The following is a 20,288-nucleotide window of genomic DNA, read 5'->3' on the forward strand; positions in this document are numbered from 1 at the left end:
TTATTCTGAGTGTTAATGTGAGATGGTTACTGAAGGTGAAGGTTAATTTAATACAAATGCTTATTTTACGCATTAAATTACATGCACGCTCGTTTGTTGAATTGATATGATTCATTAGAGACGCAAAAGAAAATAGCATTTCTGATTTGACAGAATGCATCGTAAGTCGTAAACTATTATATCACAAAGAAAATCAAATGATTTGCTCTCATCCTCACTCAGTTTCCACTAAACTGTCATTCACTCAGAGGCGTCCAGTTTCTCCCTCCCCTTTTGGAGTGACAGGCGGATGGAGCTTCATCTGAGCGAATCACAAGGTGCTGGAATCTACTGCCTTTGTCTGATGCATTCATCTGTAGTGGCGAAAGAGGGTCTGCGTAAAGGAGGGGGCTGAGGCTTCTACAAACCAACACGAGCGACCCAAGTCCTTCAGTCCCGGGCCGTGCGCGCGTGCGAACGCATCGTGTTGTTATTGAGGGAAAGCTGGGCACAGGAAAACCGCAGTCTCCGATGGTTCTGCTGTCTGTCATCCACGCGCAGAACCTAAACCCAGAAACCCCGCACCTGCTAACCAACACCACCGGGATATAAGAGATACTAACACACGGATGGATGGGACAAAAGCTGGAAAACTAGTTCTGGGGAAAGCATGCGTGCTGAAAACATTTAAGCATTTATTGCTTTGAGAGCACTTTGTTCTGACCTCGAACGCACGGTCATGTCTGACACCTGACAAATCCTGCGTCCATTTGCAACTTTCCGAAGTTCCCCTCTCCTCGGCTGGATTCACCGTGCATCGTTTCTTTCAGTTGCTCTGTGTGTAAGAAAGACGAGACGGCGACTTCAGTTGATTACCTGTCTTTTCTCTGTTATCCGATGGATATTCACTGTAAGGCAGACCCCTTCTCCGCCATGCACCGTGAGTTACACTGGAGTTTATCTGGAGAATGTCTTTCACGTTTGAGCCAATTAAGATCCTCTTTGAGACAGGAATTTATTAGGCTTCCGGATAGAAAGATCAAAATTAAACTGATCTTATAGAGCATTTAGGGGAAATAAGATAATAAATAAATAAATAAAACAGAAAACACTAAAGAACTAGGTTAATAATCGAGATAAATGTGCCTGCATGTGGTAGGTGGAGAAAATTAAAACGTGTTTTGTTTTTGCACTTTTTTTTTTTTTTTTTTTTTTTTTTGCATTTCTACTTATAAATAAAGAAAGTGAATGTAATTAATTAAAAACAATAATATTGATAATATTGGGAAATCCCACTTCAATTTTAAAGCATTAAATATTCGTGATTTTTCAAAGCAAGAACTGTTAAAATGAAAATATAACATAAGATTGCTGTATGGTTCTGAATCAGGCTTTGGATTTTTGATTGAATTAAAACAGAATATTCTAAGAAAAACAATAAGTTGAATAACAATATGTAACGTGATCAAACAATAATGTTTAGCAATTTGTATCTAGGGAATGAAAACATTAAATTAACGTGTAATTTAATTGCTCACCCTACGAGCACTGTATCGTTTAACGTACATCACTAGAAAACATATAGAGGAAAATATATATATATCATGTGCCATATAGATCATTTGTGAAACGCTTTAAAAATGGTATAGTCATTATATTTACGCAACTGTGTTACATCTACAATGGATTCAGCGATAATATATATATATATATATATATATATATATATATATATATATATATATATATATATATACGAATAAATATCCTATTAGTATATGCATTTCTTTTTGTATGATAAATATAAATGCATATGCATACAATAATATTGCAAATTTTTAAGATAGTATTTAAAATAAAATGTAGTAATAATAATAGTATTATAAATGAACTAATATAATATAATTTAATTGCATGTCTTCTCTGTGTATATGTGTAGCTGTATCTATAAACGTAAATAATGCAGATCGGTTTTGCAGAATTATTTATCATTAGGCTACATTTTTTTTTTGCTTCTATTTATTCAGTGACTTGATGTGAGTAGAGTCGGGGATTCATTAGCACAAAGTGCGTTGGTTTGCTATTAACCTTTCTTGCGTTCTCTAACTCGCGCGTGGCCGTACAGAACGCGTCTTGTGTTAATTGGGCGAACGTGAAGGACGTCACTGACGGCCTGTATGTAATGTTATGTTGTGGGTGTTTGTTGCTGTTGTCTCCTGTATAGGGCACGGGGGAGTGAACCAGCTGGGCGGGATGTTCGTGAACGGAAGGCCTTTACCTGACGTCGTGCGCCAGAGGATCGTGGAGCTCGCGCATCAAGGGGTCCGACCCTGTGACATCTCCAGACAGCTGAGGGTCAGCCACGGCTGCGTCAGCAAGATCCTGGGCAGGTGAGACCCTAACATCAAATTTACTTAAAGAAAAGCGCAGGGGCTTTGTTTGTGTCGTTTTTCACATTTTTTTTTAAACCTTCACTAACTTGCATTCGATTTTTTTTTTAATTAATATTAACGTAGTCTCCCGATGAGATCACAACACACTGGATGGATGTTAATTTTAATATAATTAGCAACTTAATGCAATAATTTAAATTTTGAGCACATGACGAACCATCCAACAGTCAAAGAAAATAAAATGATTTTTTTCTTCACTTTTTAACAGCGCAGAATTGAGAATCATGCAAGTTTGCGTTTTCCCCTTTGAAATCAACTAAACCAAATTAATAACTTGATAAAGATCCATGATTTTAATTTTATAAACGGGTTTCCATCTCAGATTATAACATTCCAAAAGTGCATTAAATGCCTTTTATTTTAGATATAAGGCAGATAAAAAGGACAATTGAATTAGTTTGGTCTGGGCTTATACGTGCTTAAAAATTAATTATTTGACGAATGATTTGAATGCTTAAAAATGACGAATTATTAAAATAAAACTAATATAGTAGGCTAGCTCAGGCTATTTCAACAAGGTCAAAGACTAGAAGTAGAAATGCTAATAAGCTTTTTCATTAATTGCCTGTCTATTTTATTAAATAGGCTATAATAAATAATGGATTTAATAATAAATCGATTAATTAATCCAAATATGTTTCGTTCGTAAATTGATTTTTTTTTTTTTTTTTTGCTTATTGTAGTTTGGTCATTCCAGTATAGAATTCCGTTTGAAATATATTTTTTTCCTCTCTCTCTCTTCATTTTAGATGAATAAGTGAGTAACTCAAACAGATGGGCTGTTTAATGTCCGGCTGCGCACAATTTTAAATTAGTATTCTAATCATATGATAATTTCCTACTAGTGCTGCAATGGGCTGTGTTAAGTAGCTTAGATAAAATATTTCCATGGCTTTGTTAGCACGCATCTGTTGTTTATTGTCGTTAGGTTTGGTCAAGTTATGAAAATCAGATTTGCACGTGCTTCTGCAGATATTATGAGACTGGGAGCATAAAGCCTGGAGTCATCGGAGGATCCAAACCTAAAGTGGCCACGCCGAAGGTGGTGGATAAAATAGCGGACTATAAACGGCAGAATCCCACCATGTTCGCCTGGGAGATCCGGGACAGGCTTCTGGCGGAGGGCATCTGTGATAACGACACGGTCCCCAGCGTCTCCTCCATTAACAGGTGAGGAAACCCAGTCACTCATCAATAACTGATGTGCCAGTGATTCAGTCTTCTGTTTGTGTCAGTAGCCTATAATTTTCGAGAGAGAACATCTTGGCGTTTCTAGCTTCCCTCAATAAATTTTTGTCAATCTTAGCCTCTATAAATCTGCAATATAGTTATTTGATAATAGTCTAGTTGTGTCACCTTGACTAATTTCTAATAGTGGCTTTTAACATTTTAGTTTGAATTAAACCGCAACTATTTGGAACGTAGCTATATATTTAAATGCTACATTTATTCATTTGACGCCCATCGATTTATTAGAAAATTGCAAATCTTTATAAAAAAACAAAACAAAAAACATAACACTGTAAACTTCAATCGAACTGTTCTTTTTTTTTTTTTTTAACCAGTCTGAACTTTGAAGGACACAAATGGAAATTATTTCCAAAACATTCATTTAAAATCACTTCTGAGTGATTTTTTTTCATTATAGTATTTATCATGCATTTTGGTGAATATTAGGCTGCCCTTTGTTGTGGAATAAAGCTCTGTTCTGTGGCTTTGTCGTTGGTCTTGCGGGTGAAATTCAATCCCCTGCTTCAAACTATCGCAACAATGACAGACTGAAGCTAAAGTCTCATCTGACCGAGTGAAAACCGATCAATGAACGGCGATCAGACCCGGTAAAAGAGACACAGAGCTGCTAGATTAGACTTTAAACCGCAATTCATCTGTTCCGTCTATTTGCTCATATAATCTATATTAAAAAAGAAGATTGGAGTTTTCATATTTCATCATTTTCAGTTTCCCTAAATTAACAAAATCAAATCTGGAGACTAACAGTATTGCTTATTTGTGTAGAAATGACTAGCTAGTCTAGAATCTCAATGCAAATAATTCACAAGGTTGTATTTTTAACATTTTCATTTTTGTTCCAACTGGAATGATGATCGATAATATACCACCAATTTTACAAATATGGGAAATCTGCAGTATGCATAATCCATAATCCAATATAATCCTATTTATATCATTAAAATGGTGGTTTAGGGTGGTGTGGTAGACTTGTGTGGGAAATCAAACCTGTAAAAAGAAGCAGTGAGGCGCTGAACTTTGGTTAAGATTCACTCTTCCATAAAACCAGACTCTGCATTACATTTTAATGAGTCGATGGTGAAGAATAGAGCGCCTCACACAACAGAAGAGAAGGCTGGGGAAAAAAATCATTTCATGCCTCATGGTCACCTAAAAAGAGCCATTTGAACGTCTTTTGACATGAACTTGTGTGATAAATGCAAAATGTACGTTAATGTAATTACCCAAACACTTAAACATCTCTAAAATCTAACTGAATTCAGTCTGGCTATTTTGAAACAGGAAGCAGGTCTTTGTTAATGAGGGGAATTAAAATATGAATGCAGGCAAAAGTGACTCCTTTTAAAGACTGTATTAGCAATAGCTTCTGATTTATTCCAGCTTCACATCTGTTAATAGTTAACAGTATACTTATGCATGAAGCAGTGTATACTTGCAGAGAAGAGTTTGCGGATGCATTTAGTTTTAAGAGAATCATGTGCACCTGCAACATCTTGTGCTTTATTCATTAAAGCAGTTGCATGAAAAAAAAAGCTCTAGTTGTGTGTGCAAACTGAGACTGGGCCTGTTGACAGTGAGAGGATGTTCAGACCCACAACACTTTTCTTGAACATACATTATTAAGTGTTACAGAGTTTCCATTGTACTAAAGTGTCTCCACAGCCAACAAGTGGCAGCACCGAAACCACCAGACTTATAAAAACCTCCTCAACGCCGCTCAATATTATTGACTCACGTGTAAAGCAATTTTAATATTTCTTCTGAGGATTTTCAGACACAACCCAGACATTAACTCACTCTTCCAAATGACTTATTCAATAACAGAAACATAGATTGTGGATAAAGTCTGCAGATTTATTCTCCCCGGGCCATGCGAGGGGGTCAAACTATGGTTTTAAAGAGAGAAATGAAATATAATATTGATATGTTGTCACTGCACGTCCTTTCCATTCTCTGTTTCTATGCCCCGAGGATACCTCCCTAAAGCTGATGTTTATATCCGCAGATATCAATATTAGCAGCACACTCATTTTAAAGGAAATAAATTCGCTCTTTGAAGAGTATCCGCAGTCTATTCTAAATATTTTTACAATCAATAATCTCCATGGGGCATGAAATGAAAAATACGGCACGTACAAAAAAGCATGGCTTTGCATGCCGCACAAACTCTTCGCATCCAGTGCATTTGTTTGCATGTGTCTGCTGAAACAGAAGCAATGCCGCTGGTGATGAACAGATCTAAAGTTTACAAATGAACGTGACAACGGACCTTTTTCCCAAAGTGCCGTTCAGATTAACAGAATCAAACGCTGGCGTAAGCTTGTACACCGCACTGAGCAACTATTGCTTTCCTGTCACATATAATTTATAGCTTGCCATTTGCATCCCGGTACCCATGTGGCTAATTCTGAACTTTTTATCCTAGAGTCTAGATCAATAGAACCTCATCCACGCTAGAACCCAGCCTGAGGCTCTCTTTAGGACCGACACACACACACACACACACACACACACGGAAGACGATTATCGAAGTGAATCGTTGTGATTTCATGCTTTGTTTGCAAGATCACTCAAAACAAAAGAGCTAGAGCTTTTTGCTATATCATACTTTAAAGGTACAGCGAGTTCTTCCTCGGCTAAACGGGAACTGAACGCTTGCGGTTATCCGTTTTGTCTGCTTGGAGATATATGAAGTAAATCTGAGATTACCAGAGAGAGACAGACGGACAAAGCGAGGCTCTGGAGCTCCATGCGAGTGAATGTACTGTATTTACTGTGCAGGATCATTCGGACGAAGGTTCAGCAACCGTTTCACCCCTCACCAGATGGGACGTCTCTTTCCACCCCAGGACACACTATAGGTAAGATCACATCATTAACTGCAGGGGCCATCGTTGGACCTTTGTGGAAAAGGTCATTCCTCCAAATCAAATTAAGGGCCAGAGCTTTCTGCTCGGAGCTGGATATTACCTGAATCTGGAGCAGATGACAGAAGATAAACCACAATCAGATGCTTTCCTACTGGGTCACAGTGGTTTAGTTCAAAAGTACAGATGCATTCTAACGTTTAATTCGTTTCACGGCCCTGCCTCATATTTGTTGAATGAAATACAATACTTTTTTCTTACTAATTTTGAGGAGCCGAGTATGTTTTGCTTGAGCACACTGACACTTTTCAAAATATGATGCATTTCTTAGCGTTTTTGCTTTGTACGGTGCCGAAGTCAGTTGTATAATCCTATAAACATCAGTAAATGTACTTCCTCTGAGCCAGATTACAACTATTTGTTTCATTCTTGGCCCATTTTCATACGTATTCTCAAAAGCATTTTGTGCCTAATCCATTTTTTCCACTTCTTTACCGATTGTAAATTAAATTTTTAATTTTGTATACTTTTTTTTTTTTTGAAATTCTTTTGTTATTGTAGTGCATTAATTTATATAACTTGAAACATTTTCATTGTTATTTTATGAAAAAAAAAAAAAAAAAACTATATGAGATGAAAGTTTTATTAACATTTTTGAAGTCTAAGCATCTTCAAGCTGGGTTTTATTAGAATTTTTGGTCACACTTTATTTTAGGGTCCAATTCTCACTATTAACTAACCATTAACTATGACTTTTGCTTCAATTAACCCTTTATTTGCTGCTTATTAATAGTTTATAAGGTAGTATTGGGTAGGATTATGGATGTCATGCATTATATGCACTTTATAAGCATTAATAAACAGCCAATATGTTAATAGTAGACATGCTAATAAGCAACTAGTTATTAGTGTGAATTGGACCCTATACTAAAGTGTTTTTTTATACAAGATTTTTAGATTTATACAAGATTATGCACATTTTAGGGTACTAATCAAATACAGGTACTTGATTATGTGACTTAAGATATTCTCAAATCTTTCTGGAGAATATATGATCATCTGCTTTTAGTCATGTAGCTCCAGTCCTGCTGTTATTATGCAAAAGAAAGTTTGTGTTAATTTGTGCTGATAGCGTAATTCGTAATAATGAGAATTAAAAATCCAAAACACTAGTGGTCTCAGACTTTTAAACCCTAAAGTATCTTTGTAAACCAGATCAAATGCAAGAGATAAGGGATTCTTCAGTGATGTTATGGGAAGAGTGTCCATCATCTGTTCTCTCTCGCTCTCTCTCGCTCTTTATAGTCCCCAGTACAGCATCTCCTCCAGTCTCCAGTTCCTCCAATGACCCTGTGGGCTCCTACTCAATCAACGGCATTCTGGGAATCCCTCGCTCCAATGGAGAAAAGAGGAAAAGAGATGCTGGTAAGTCCGCGGTTTCTCTCTCATTCACATTCTTTTGGAGGACACACAGAAAAATACTCCTGAAGCCATGCAGGGCTACAAACAAACCCATTCTTTAGTGCACAACAACAACTTTCATTGTTATTATTATTAAATGTTTGACCTCATAATTATTTACATTTGTAATTGAATTAATATTGTAAAGTTGTAGTATTTCTATTTTTATTTATCTGAGGACTCGCACTGTCCACTGTGCTTGTGTATTATGCATTCACAGTCAGTTTTCTGTTTAAATCTACTTCGTTTATTTTTGGCATATCATATTCGGAGCAGATTGCCCTTGAATGTGTAATGATTGGGTGCAGTATTTATCAAGTGTGTGACTCAGAGGGAGGCAAAGAGGGGTTTGATGTGGTGATGTGACCCCCACAGGAGCCCCCCGTTATTAATCTGCACTACAGTGATTAAGAGAGCTTCAGTAATTACATGTCAAGATGATGTAGCCAACTAACAAACTCAGTCAAACAAGAGCGACAGTCTTAAGAGGACATTTAGCTCAAGGACCTCTCTCTCTCTCTCTCTCTCTCTTTCTCTCTTCTTTTTTCAAAGAAAGGGATACTTTTTTTCAGCAAGGATGCATTAAATTCAATCAGAAATTCAATCAGAAGTGACAGTAAAGATGTTCATCATGTTAAAAAGGTCTCCATTTCAAATAAATGCTCTTATTTTGAATTATCTATTCATTAATGCATCATAAGCAGCACAACTATTCTCAACCGATAATAATAATAATGATTCTTGAGCAGCAAATAAGCATTTTTCAGTGTTTTAAGCATCAAATGATGCTGTAAATTCAGCTTTGCATCAAAGGAATAAATTACATTAAAAATAGAAAACAGTTATTTAAAAATATTTCACAATATTACTATTGTTACCGTATTTTTAATCAAATAAATGCAGCCTTGTTGAGCATAAAAGTCTTCTTTCAAAAAATATGTAAAAACCTGACAGACTCTCACCTTTTAAAATACTTTGTATATTAAGTCGCGATATAACTTAGTATTAATTCATATTTAGTATTAATCTAACTAATAATAACTAACATTAATAATACATTATATAAATGATTTAAAATATAGTAATATATACAGTTTTATACAACATTCGTTTACATATCTTAGACAAAAACTTTTAAATCCAAAAACTTGCAAATCCAGTGCAATATAGTTGCAATATAGTACCAGAAGGAGTGAAAGAAACAGTTACATGTTTTCCTGACTGATGATGTCACAGCTCAATATCTTTGCTGGCGAAGGGTTTTGTGAACATTGTACATTCAAATGACGTCATCAGTAGGGTTGTCATGATGATGTCATCTTTTTGTTGCTCTAGAGAGATTATGTATGGCATGATGCATGGCAACAGGTGATTAACTTAACAGCAAAGCAAAGATAGCAGCATGCATGTCGTGAGCCAACCATGCAACTGACATTTAAATACACAGAAAGAGTCATTCTTGTGATTAGAGCGTTGTGTTCGCAGTCGTTCGTGTTGCATTGGGTTCATAGGTTTTCTTGCTGTCAGACGCTGCAAGGGCACAGGGGTGACATCAGCGGCGGCAGGAATGATGGGAGACTTCAGACCTGCTTGTGTCTGTGTGCGTCTTTAAGATGATTGACTGTTTTGAGGGTTGTTCTCGGGACCAAATGATCCTCTTGATGCGTGGCCATTTTCTTGATTTAAGCGATGGGGATGAAGAGGTGGAGGAGAGAGAGAGGGGAGGAGGAGGACAGTGTATGTTATGTTTAACTTCACAAACGGTCATGTGATGCATGTGTGCAAACACACACACACAAACACACTCACACACACACACACTGCAGACACCTGAAATCAGAATAGGTGTACTTTATCATTACCAGATGAATCTGGAGCCACACACACACACACACACACACACACACACACACACACACACACACACACACACACACACACACACACACACACACACACACACACACAGAAACTCAGCTAAAGATGCTTTTAAAACAATGTCTTCCTTGCAGAAAAATATAGTAAATATACAATGTAAAATCCCATAATGCTGCATACTTAAAGTCAACATGCATTGTTGACAAAAAAAAACAAAAAAACATTTTAAATAAAATGCACAGTAAAAAAATAAGTGAATGATATTTTCAGTGAATACTTACACAGAAACAGCCAGTATCAGATTGCAAATAAATAAATAAATAAATATATATATATATATATATATATATATATATATATATATATATATATATATATATATATATATATATATATATATATATATATATATATATATATATATATATAATACCCTTTTCCTACATATTACATTATGGAAGTTGAATGTACAGTATTATTTTTTTTTTATATAATTTTCACTTAAAAATTGCTAGTAGTTTTCAATAATAATTACAAAGAAATAAACTTGAATTAAGTAACTCATTGAATTAAACATGACATTTTGAAGTAATAAAATCTTAAATAGTATTGTCGAGTAAACTCCAAAAATGTTTTATTTGCAACTTACTTTCATAATGTCATGAATTTTCCCGCTAGTTTTTATACTATGGAAGTAGAATATACAGTAATTTCCCCTCAGAAATAACTAGTGCATTGCTAGTATGCTACAAATAATAAGAAAGAAATGGGAAGTAACACTGAATTAAACGTGAAACTCTGAAGTAGAAAAACTGAACTAGTAAAACGTACACCAACAGTCTTTGTATTTGTTCACAACTTTGAAAAATGACAAAGAAATGCCACGTAACTCCTTAAATGTGAAAATTTTAAGTCGAAAGGCTGAAATAGTAAACATAGTCCTAACAGTCTTTTTCTAAATTATACTTATTTTTCTTCAGTGCATTTTACTACCATAATGTGATGTATATTATCAAATTAATCAGGAAAACTGGGAAGAAAGTCAATTTTGATTTCACTTTGCTTTGGACAGTGTCTTAAACCACCACACACACAAGATGCACTGAAAACAGCTATTTTCTGAGAAAACCACAGCGAGTTTTTAAACGCAGCGCTGTCAGATGCAATATAACAGATCATAGTGGTATTAGAAGTGTTTTTTGGTTCCCGGTTGTGGCGGCATGCCAAGAAAGGCCAAGAGCTCCCGCGGTTCTTACAGTAGGTTTGGAGTCAGCAGAGGCCTCAGACACAGGGCCATTACGAGCTGAGCAGAGAGATAATGTGCTGTGACACGCGTTATGTACACGGCGGAGCTGAGAGAGCAGTCCGCAGGGACACAGGTGTCACACCAGCCATTAATCTGACAGCACTACTGTATTACTGCAAATTAAAAGTAGCACGATACAGAAAGAGAGAGAGGGAGAGACAGCTCTGCTATCCGCACGGACCCTGGCTGTCTCAGCCGCGATGCTGCAAGTGACATTTAAGAGAATTTGCAATTCCGCCGAGAAAAGCTATTACGGCACAAATTAACATCTAACATCCACACATCCCAGCACCCCCCTCTACAGCTGTCTCATAAGAGCAGACCATTAAAAAGATGAGAGCAGTTTTACACCGGCCAACCCAAGACACAACGGAGGAGAGAGCGAGCTAGAGCTGCACATATTTAGCTCAGATTGTGTTTTTATTTTCCTTTCCATTAAACTGATTCTCTTGTGTTTATGCTGGGAAATGCATTTAATCTTTAGTTGTAAAATTCCACTTTGGAATGGTTTTTGTCACATTATGACTAGGATGTGTACTAAAAGATAACCATAGAAACGTAGAAACATGAAATGCAATCTTATAATTTATCTGCATATTGCTATTTTTTAGATATATCTACAGTTTAGTATAATTCACATGCTATCCATGCTAAATATGCAAGATTAGACTTATACTATGATTATGGAACATGCACTACAGTTTTCAACTATTTAATTCACAATATTATTGTTTAAATCCACTTTTATTTTAAGTGTATATTAGTTGTTGTTGGGTTTTATTTTTTTTACACTGGATATTTGTTTCCCTCAGAGATCAGATTTTTTTTCTATATATATATTTAATGAAGAAATGTATATACACATTATAACAGGATGGCTGCAGTTCACATACTATCCATCCTAAATAGTATAACAGATTACAATTAACATGCCTCATTTATAGTACATTGAAAACAGCACGACATATACATGTATAGTTAACTTTTGCATTGATACTTGCTTTTTTTTTAGGATACTAGAAGTGGAAAAGTTAGTCCTTTACGGGTTTTTCAGCTAATAGTAAGGAGAAAACATTCAATTAAGGTAATGAGTTGCTCTAGACGCTTAGATGCAAATACAAATGTTACATGAAAGTGTCTATATACCTCTTACTACACACTCAGAATTTGGGAAGTATGTACTTTAAGTCTTTAGTATACAAATTGATACTTGTCCTAATTTACTTTTATGCAATAAACAGTTTAGGTACTGTTTTGGTTTGCCACTTGGTCTCTCTCTTTCTCATGGGGTCAGGCCCTGTGGGTGTGAATCCTGCGGCGTTTTGAAGTTGCTTATCTGCTTTGAGAAAGCACGCTCCCTCGTTACCTCAGTCTTAATACTGACTCATGTCAAAAGGAATCCTCTCCACTCAGTCGCAGATCAATACCACAGCAGCATGGCAGCACACATTGCGACTGTGTACCAGCGCCTCAAAGACGGTGCCATTGAGGCTCCAGGTGAAAGCCATTACATAAGCACCAATGGGCATTGTGGGGGAAAGTTACTTTGAAAAATAATGCATTGCAATATTACATTACTCCCTAAAATAGTATCTAACGTCAATATATGGGAAAACAAAGTAATAGGCATAAGTGTGTGTGAGAGAGTAAAATGCAAGTGTTAATAAAAAAAAAATTATGTAAGAATTAATAATAATTCTGTCATTTTGTCGCAAACCTGTATGAGACACAAAAACAAAAGCATTGTCATAATGGAGACTGAGCTCCATTAAAGTATAATAAAAGTAGTTTAAATGACTTGGACACTATATAAAGTCTTCTGAAGTCATACGAAATCTCATTTGCACTTCTGCATATGCAAACTACATGGACAAAATGTTATTTAATTTGAGAGCTGCTGTAGAATGCAAGATTTCCAGCCAGTATTTTTTGTGTCTTATTATTTTCACAAAGTGTGATATAACATTGATTGGGACAGCCTTTCAAAAGGTACAAATGTGTAACTTATTTACCTCTAAAGTAAAGCATAAGTCTAAGTGGACGTCTATGACATGTGGCGTCCCACAAGGCTCAATTCTTGCACCGCTCTTGTTTAGCCTGTATATGCTTCCACTTCATTTTATTTCATGTAAATGTTTTAATCATTTTAAAAGTTTAAAAATTTCTTGTTTTATTTTTGTTTTTATTTTTCTTACTTTCTTTTATGTAAAGCACTTTGAATTACCATTGTGTACGAAATGTGCAATATAAATAAACTTGCCTTGCCTTGCCTAAAGTGAGCATTTTAGGACAATAAATGTACACATTTGTAACTAAATTGTGCGTATTAGTTCCTTTATAAAAGGGTAACTCCACAATGACAGCTTTTGCATCTTCTTTTCTCAGAGCGTTGCAATATAATAAACAATATCTATATCTACATCTAATATTCCTTGTAATATTGTTTAGATTTTTTATTCAAAGCAGATTTTGCTGTAATATAATGATGTTGGTTCCTGGTCACAGTTGGAGTCGCATGTGGATTCAGTAGTTAATTTTCTCTAAGCAGCTGAAGCGTTAGGTCCATCGCTCCTGCCAGAACAGTAATGGGCGCACATGTGCACGTTGATCATCCAGTGAGTGGGAAGCTGTTGTCACTGGTGTGAATGACAAATGCAGTTGTATTGATCAGGTTTGTGGCCCAGGCTCCCTAATGGCACCTAATTAATGACTTAATTTGCCCCTGCGCTTGATACAGCAAATACCCACTCCACCTCAAGGACCCCCATGGGAGCTGTCCAAACAGAGCGCCTGCTCGGAAACATGCAGCTTGGGGGAAACACATGACTAAGTCAAGCATCACTATTACTATTGCTCAGAGATTTGAGGATGCAGATCCGGCTAGTGAGCAACTGCAAACCACATATCAGACTAAAAAATGCTTAAAAATTTTATCAACTACCTTGAAAAACATAGAAACAAAAGGCAATACTATCAATGCACACAACAAGCAATACAACACAGCATATGTGTTCTAGGGATTTATGCTTAGAGCTTAACAGCTTAAAAACACATAGAACACCCTAGAATTGCAAGCTTCAGAAAACGTAAAAATCTACTTGTGTAGACATACACACACACATGCACACGCACAGAAAGAACAGTGTCCAGTGTGTGTGTGTGTGTGTGGTGTGAAAGAGCACGCTGTGCAGAAAGAAAAGGTCACCGTGACAAGCGCAGTGGTAATAACCAGCTGAAATGGTGCCATCAGACAGACATGATTGATCAATTGAATTCAGCGGCAGTGAAAAATGTGCGATCAAGAAGAGTATTATAGACACGATGAGCTGGGACAGGATACTCATCAACACTTCATTCCATCCTGAGCCTCCATCACTCCAGCAATCCCGCTCTCTTTATCTTTCTCTTTCTATCCCCTCGTCTCTCTTCTCACTGATACTTGAGTACTGGAACAAAATAGAACAAAAAAAAAAAAAAAAGTCCATCCAATGATTTTTTTATTTTTATTATATTTTCTTTTAATGTTCACTGATAATCACTCGTTTGGGTGCAACCTTATGAGTCCCTTATGCTCAGCAAGGCTGCATCTTTTTAATTAAAAATAAAGTAAAAACAGTTAATATTATTACATTTTAAAATAACTGTTTTCAATGTGAATACATAGTAAAATGTATTTTATTCCTGTGATCAAAGCTGTATTTTCAGCATCATTCCTCCAGTCTTCAGTGTCACATGATCTTCATGTGACACTGCTGCTCACGAAACATTTCTGATAATTATCAATATTCAAAACAGATAAGCTGCTTAATATTTTTACATTTTTAAAGAATCCCCCCACAGGATTATTTGATAAAAAATAGAAAAAAAGAAAAAAAAAAGAAAACAGCATTTATTTGATAATGCATTTACATAATTTTGCTTAATGCCTAAAGAATAGGAGTTTTTCTTAGGCTTCTCTCTCTCTCTCTCTCTCTTGGGTCAATCATTAGAGGCAGAGCATCATACATCACAGCACCTGCGGGCCACACAGAGAACATAATATGCCACGAATGTAGAGTGACAGATTTGTAAGGGAGACGCGACTTTCCAGAGAAGGCGGATGTGAAGATATTTAAAGGAGCTCTAAAGTGTTTTGGCAGGGTGAAAAGGAGAAGAGAGAGAGAGAAAGAGAGAGAGGAAGGTGTGAAGCAGTCTATTACTCAGCACAAGGGTAATCAGGTCAGAGGAAAACCAAGAGAAAGTGCTGTTTGTGGAGCGTTGTTTAACCGGTAAAGAGATTGAACAATAACAGCAGAGGTTTTCTTCAAGTGTGTGTGTGTGTCAGGTTCAGAGTAAAGAGGTTTTGGAGAATCAAATCAGTGTTGCACACGCCTGGAGAAAACAAGATGAGCATGCAATGCATTGTGCACATGTAAACACAGACAGCTAATATAGGCCTAGGATGTGTGACGTGACCAAATATTTCAGATAACATTAACATATACATAATATACTCTATTACAGTGATTCCCAACCTTTTTCAACTTGCGGCCCACATAACCAAACACATATGTTTGCGCGGCCAACTGCATTAAAAATTAACTATTGTGATAACTTAGTACTCAGAAGCTAAATTGTTAACTGTCTTAATTGAATGAACCGGCAATGAACAGAAAATAATACATTTTTACATATATTAACAATATTATTACATTTTTTAATAGTAATTGGCGGCCCACCTGCAATACCATCGCGACCCACTAGGGGGCCGCGGACAACAGGTTGAAAACCACTGCTCTATTATAAGACTTGCGTCGTGAAGAGAGTCTTGATATAGTTATTTATGTCCTAATGCTAATTGATCTGAAACGTGACCTTCACTTATTTGGCTCCTCACTCAGATCCTCACTCAGGTTCTAGAATATTCTCACAGCGTGTAGATGTTGTTGAAGGCGGTTTTCTGTGTCTGCAGACGGTTCTGTGGGTTCAGTGCAGAGCAGTGATTCTCAGGGCAGCGTGGAGAGCCTGAGGAAACACCTGCGAGCCGATGCCTTCACCCAGCAGCAGTTAGACGCTCTGGACCGAGTGTTCGAGAGGCCGGCATTCCCAGACGTCTTTCCCACTCCTGAACACATCAAACCGGAGCAGGTGAGTGACGTCACCCTCTGTAGCTGGGAAATATCATTATCCTTACAAACAATACAGTGGCAGATAAAATGGTAAAAATAGATATATATGTTTTAATGTTTATGCTCAGCAAGCAAAAATATAGTAATAACAGTAATTTTGTCAATTATATTATTAACATTCTAAATAAATGTTTTCTATGTGAATATATTATATAATGTAATTTATTCCTGTGATCAAAGCTGTATTTTCAGCATCTTTAGTCTTCAGTTTCCTTCAGAAATCATTCTAATAAGCTGATTTGGGGCTAGGTTGTTGTCAATTATATTGATGCTCAATTGTTAATATGTTTTATTATTATCAATACAAAAAAAAAATGCTGCTTAATATTTTTGTGCAAACTGTGCTAAATTTTTTTCAGGATACTTTTGATAAATAGAAAGTTCAAAACATTTAATTAACATAACATAAATGAAAATAATATATATGTACACACACACACACACACACACACACACACACACACATATACATACTATGTCTAAGGTGTTCACTCTGTCTAAAAATAGTTCAGCATGATTTCTTAGAAAACTACAATATTTATGGTGTGCTTCCAAAGCTTTTTCTTTTAAGTCTGTGTGTGTGTGTGTGTGTGTGTGTGTGTGTGTGTGTGTGTGTGTGTGTGTGTATAAACAAACGTGTTGTTTATCAGTAAATGCTGGTGTTCCGGTGATGCATTGAGGATCACAGAGCAAAACTCCCTCCATTTATTGATTTTCTGATGGAAATAAAAATACATTCTCAGGAAAAAACAACATGAGATGAGCTACCGCCCACTCGGCTGCACATGAGAAATGATGTCATTTCCTGTGCAGCTCCTTCGTAGCGTTTACAAAATCTAAATGTGGCCAAACACTCACAAAGCAACAACGTTTGCAATTAATAACACATGCACGCACAAACAGCAGCATATGAAAGCCTTTATGTACAATTTTGTATTAAAAGTGTTGGATTTATTATAATGGATAACCTTTATTTACTTTCATTAGACTACTAAACAACAAGTGACGATTAATTTCTCTCCCCGAAAGAGCGAGCCCGAGCCATAAAGCAAAGGGAATGGCCTAATTGAGTTCATTTTAATTTGGGTGCGATCGGGAGACATTACTCCAGCGATTAATCAGGCCGACAGCACTCACCTCCAGAAGAAGGCCTAATTTGCAGCTAATTACAAAACTGATTTTCACTGCAAGATCAATACCGAAATGAATTGGAAATGACTCGCAATCACAAAGGCCGTCAAAGAGGGTATTAAAAAGGAGGGGGCAAAAATGAAGGAAACACGGAAAGCCTTTGAAGGAAAAAATGAACGAATGGTACGTTCTAGAAAAATCAGTTTTAATTTACAGCAATATTAATCAGACTATTTTCTCCCTTTATAGACCATTTTTCTTTTTTTTCTCGCTATCCCTAAACCAGACCACCTTTCTATCTCTCTCTATGTTGAGCTATTATTTAAGGGCTCTGTTTCAAACCTAGTGAGCTTCCTTGCTGTCTGCCTGCTTAGGGAGCTGCCTACTTTTAAGGAATCATGATTACAGCAATGCAATCAGATTATTTGAAAAGTGACTAGAATGCTCTACATGTCTACAGCTAATTCTGCTACTAATAAAGACATAGTACAATTTATGTGAAATGCATGTTTTATTTTAGGATCATTGAGATTTTTATAGATTTTTATTGAATTGATGTTAAATAATATAGTTATAGTTTTATTAGTATATATTTTAGTTAAACTAAATGAAAATGAGAAATTATGCTTTAGTATAATTAAAAATAATAATAATTTCACATTGTTTTATACTGTTATATTTGTAAACATATAACTTCACAAAAGTAAATTTAGTTTTATTTTTAATTATGTTTATATTTTCTTTAATTTATATTTTATACCACACAAGAAGCGCTCCTCATGTATAGTACTACATTTTAATAATTGCATTTATAACAAAATTTGTTTTTATACCTTTTTAATAAATATTTTTTTTTGTTCTGAATAAATGGTTTATGTATGTGGGCTCAGTGAGATAAAAATAAATAAATATATATATATAATTTATTATAATATTATATTTTCTAGGTTTTCACTGCATTGGTATTGCTTGTCTTCAAATTTGGCCAAAAGAGCACAACTTACCTTTCGGAGCAACTTTTGATTTCCAGAGCGTGCCTGTGATGCCTAAGACACTCCCTACATAGGCAGCTGACTAGCTATCAGAGCAGAGCCAGTGGTTTGGTTGTGTTTAGAGGCATTAAAAAAGCCATTCTGGAGATGCTGAATGAGATAGGCTCTCCTCCCACACTTCTGCCAGCCATGTGCTCATCCTTTTCACTCTCCCCTTTATCTGCATGAGAAAAGCCTGTTCTGCTCCACGGCCTCCACCGAAAAGAGTGGAACATCAGGCAGGGCTGCCGAAAACAGTAGTTGCCCACAATTAGAGTTTATCTGGGATAGAGACAGACATGGCTGGGGTCAGGGGCCTTCCTCGTGACACACACACACACACACACACACACACACACACACACTTTGGATAGCATTCTCAACATGCAGACGCCGGAAGTCTCATCTCATTAAATAACAAAAGAGCTAAAAAAAAAAGAAAGAAAACAGTTCCCCATCTGCTGACACGGTCTGAGGAGCATATCTGTAATGGAAGGGGGTTGTGAAAATCATAAATCTTATCAATGTCATTTCAGAAGCAGGGTCTTGCAACTATACGTGATTCAGCAAAGGCTAAAACAGCACTTCAGAAATGATCTCATAGAATGAGGTGAACTAACCAAAGCCTCAATTTAAATTCATTATAACAACACTAATGTGTCATCATTTTTTCTTTCTATAAAAACTAGAAAGGGTTTTGCCAATGGGAAACACAATGATGGCATGTTGTGGCGAAGAGATTTTGTTTTATAAGACAAAGAGGATGTCGAAATATTTCAGGGTGTTGTGGAGGGTTGCAAGGATTATCATTAACAAGAACTATTAAAAACATTTACCATACAACTTTAGCTGGAATAAATCAAATATAAATATTAGATAAAAATTAATTATTAAATTAATAAAACTGATGTTTGAAATTAGTCTGTGGAAAAGCACTAAAATTAATAACTGAAAATAATAATAAAAAATACAAATACGAAATAAAAATAAAAAATCTAATTAAAATTATAAAAACATAACAAAAAATGTAAAACTAAAAGTTAAGTGAAACTAATACTTAAAACAAATAAATATTACAATTAAATACAATTTATAATACAATTAATAAATGAAAAATTACTAAAAAATTAAGTGAAAATGTAAACTTAACATATAAAAATACATTTGAATGAAAATTTAAAATTTAAAATAAAGTCTAATTCTAAATATATATATATAGTATATAAATAATACTAAAGTACCAAGTACTCAGACCAACCTCTGATATTATTGTCTGTATATAGTTCGAGTATCTCTCTCAATGTAAATCTTTGGGATTTTAATATATATTTGTATAGGGTCAGGAAATTAATAATTTACTTAAAGGAAGAGAAAATAGTAATATCAATAGCATGTAGATAAAAAAATGAAAATTAAAAAAATGCAAGAAAGAAGAACATAGTAAGGGGGAAAGACATGAAGCATAACAGAAGTGAGTGTTAGTTTGATTTGAAAGAGGAAAGGACAATAAAGACAGAGGAACTGAAGTCTGTCTGGTACAGTGTTGAGATGCTGATGTGCTCTTGATGTTGCTCTGGTCTGCAGGCGAGTGAATACAGCCTCCCTGCTTTAAACGCAGGCCTGGATGAAGCCAAACCCAGTTTATCCTCCGGCACGACCTCTGACCTGGGCGTCAGCGTGTCACAGAGCTACTCTGTAGGTAAGGTCACATGATCAGTCCCATTCATGACCATTCACCCCCTCGCATTCAGCTCTAATAGCTA

The 20,288-nt window shown here is 35.8% G+C and overlaps 1 protein-coding gene across 2 annotated transcripts in view; it reads left to right on the forward strand.

The window, feature by feature from the left end:
* The first annotated feature begins 311 nt into the window (after positions 1-311).
* The window catches only part of LOC127968817 (paired box protein Pax-2a-like), a 31,064-nt gene continuing 11,087 nt past the window's right edge, over positions 312-20,288 (forward strand). The window contains exons 1-7 of one of the 2 annotated variants that reach the window (XM_052570177.1): positions 312-919; positions 2,204-2,369; positions 3,405-3,602; positions 6,465-6,544; positions 7,856-7,975; positions 16,147-16,322; positions 20,110-20,224. In XM_052570177.1, coding sequence (XP_052426137.1) covers positions 877-919; positions 2,204-2,369; positions 3,405-3,602; positions 6,465-6,544; positions 7,856-7,975; positions 16,147-16,322; positions 20,110-20,224 — 898 coding nt within the window. In that variant the 5' untranslated portion in view covers positions 312-876. The remainder of the gene's footprint in view (positions 920-2,203; positions 2,370-3,404; positions 3,603-6,464; positions 6,545-7,855; positions 7,976-16,146; positions 16,323-20,109; positions 20,225-20,288) is intronic. The other variant, XM_052570178.1, reaches the window with a different exon arrangement.

The sequence above is a fragment of the Carassius gibelio genome, chromosome B12, assembly GCF_023724105.1.
Source record: "Carassius gibelio isolate Cgi1373 ecotype wild population from Czech Republic chromosome B12, carGib1.2-hapl.c, whole genome shotgun sequence".
NCBI lineage: Eukaryota > Metazoa > Chordata > Actinopteri > Cypriniformes > Cyprinidae > Carassius > Carassius gibelio.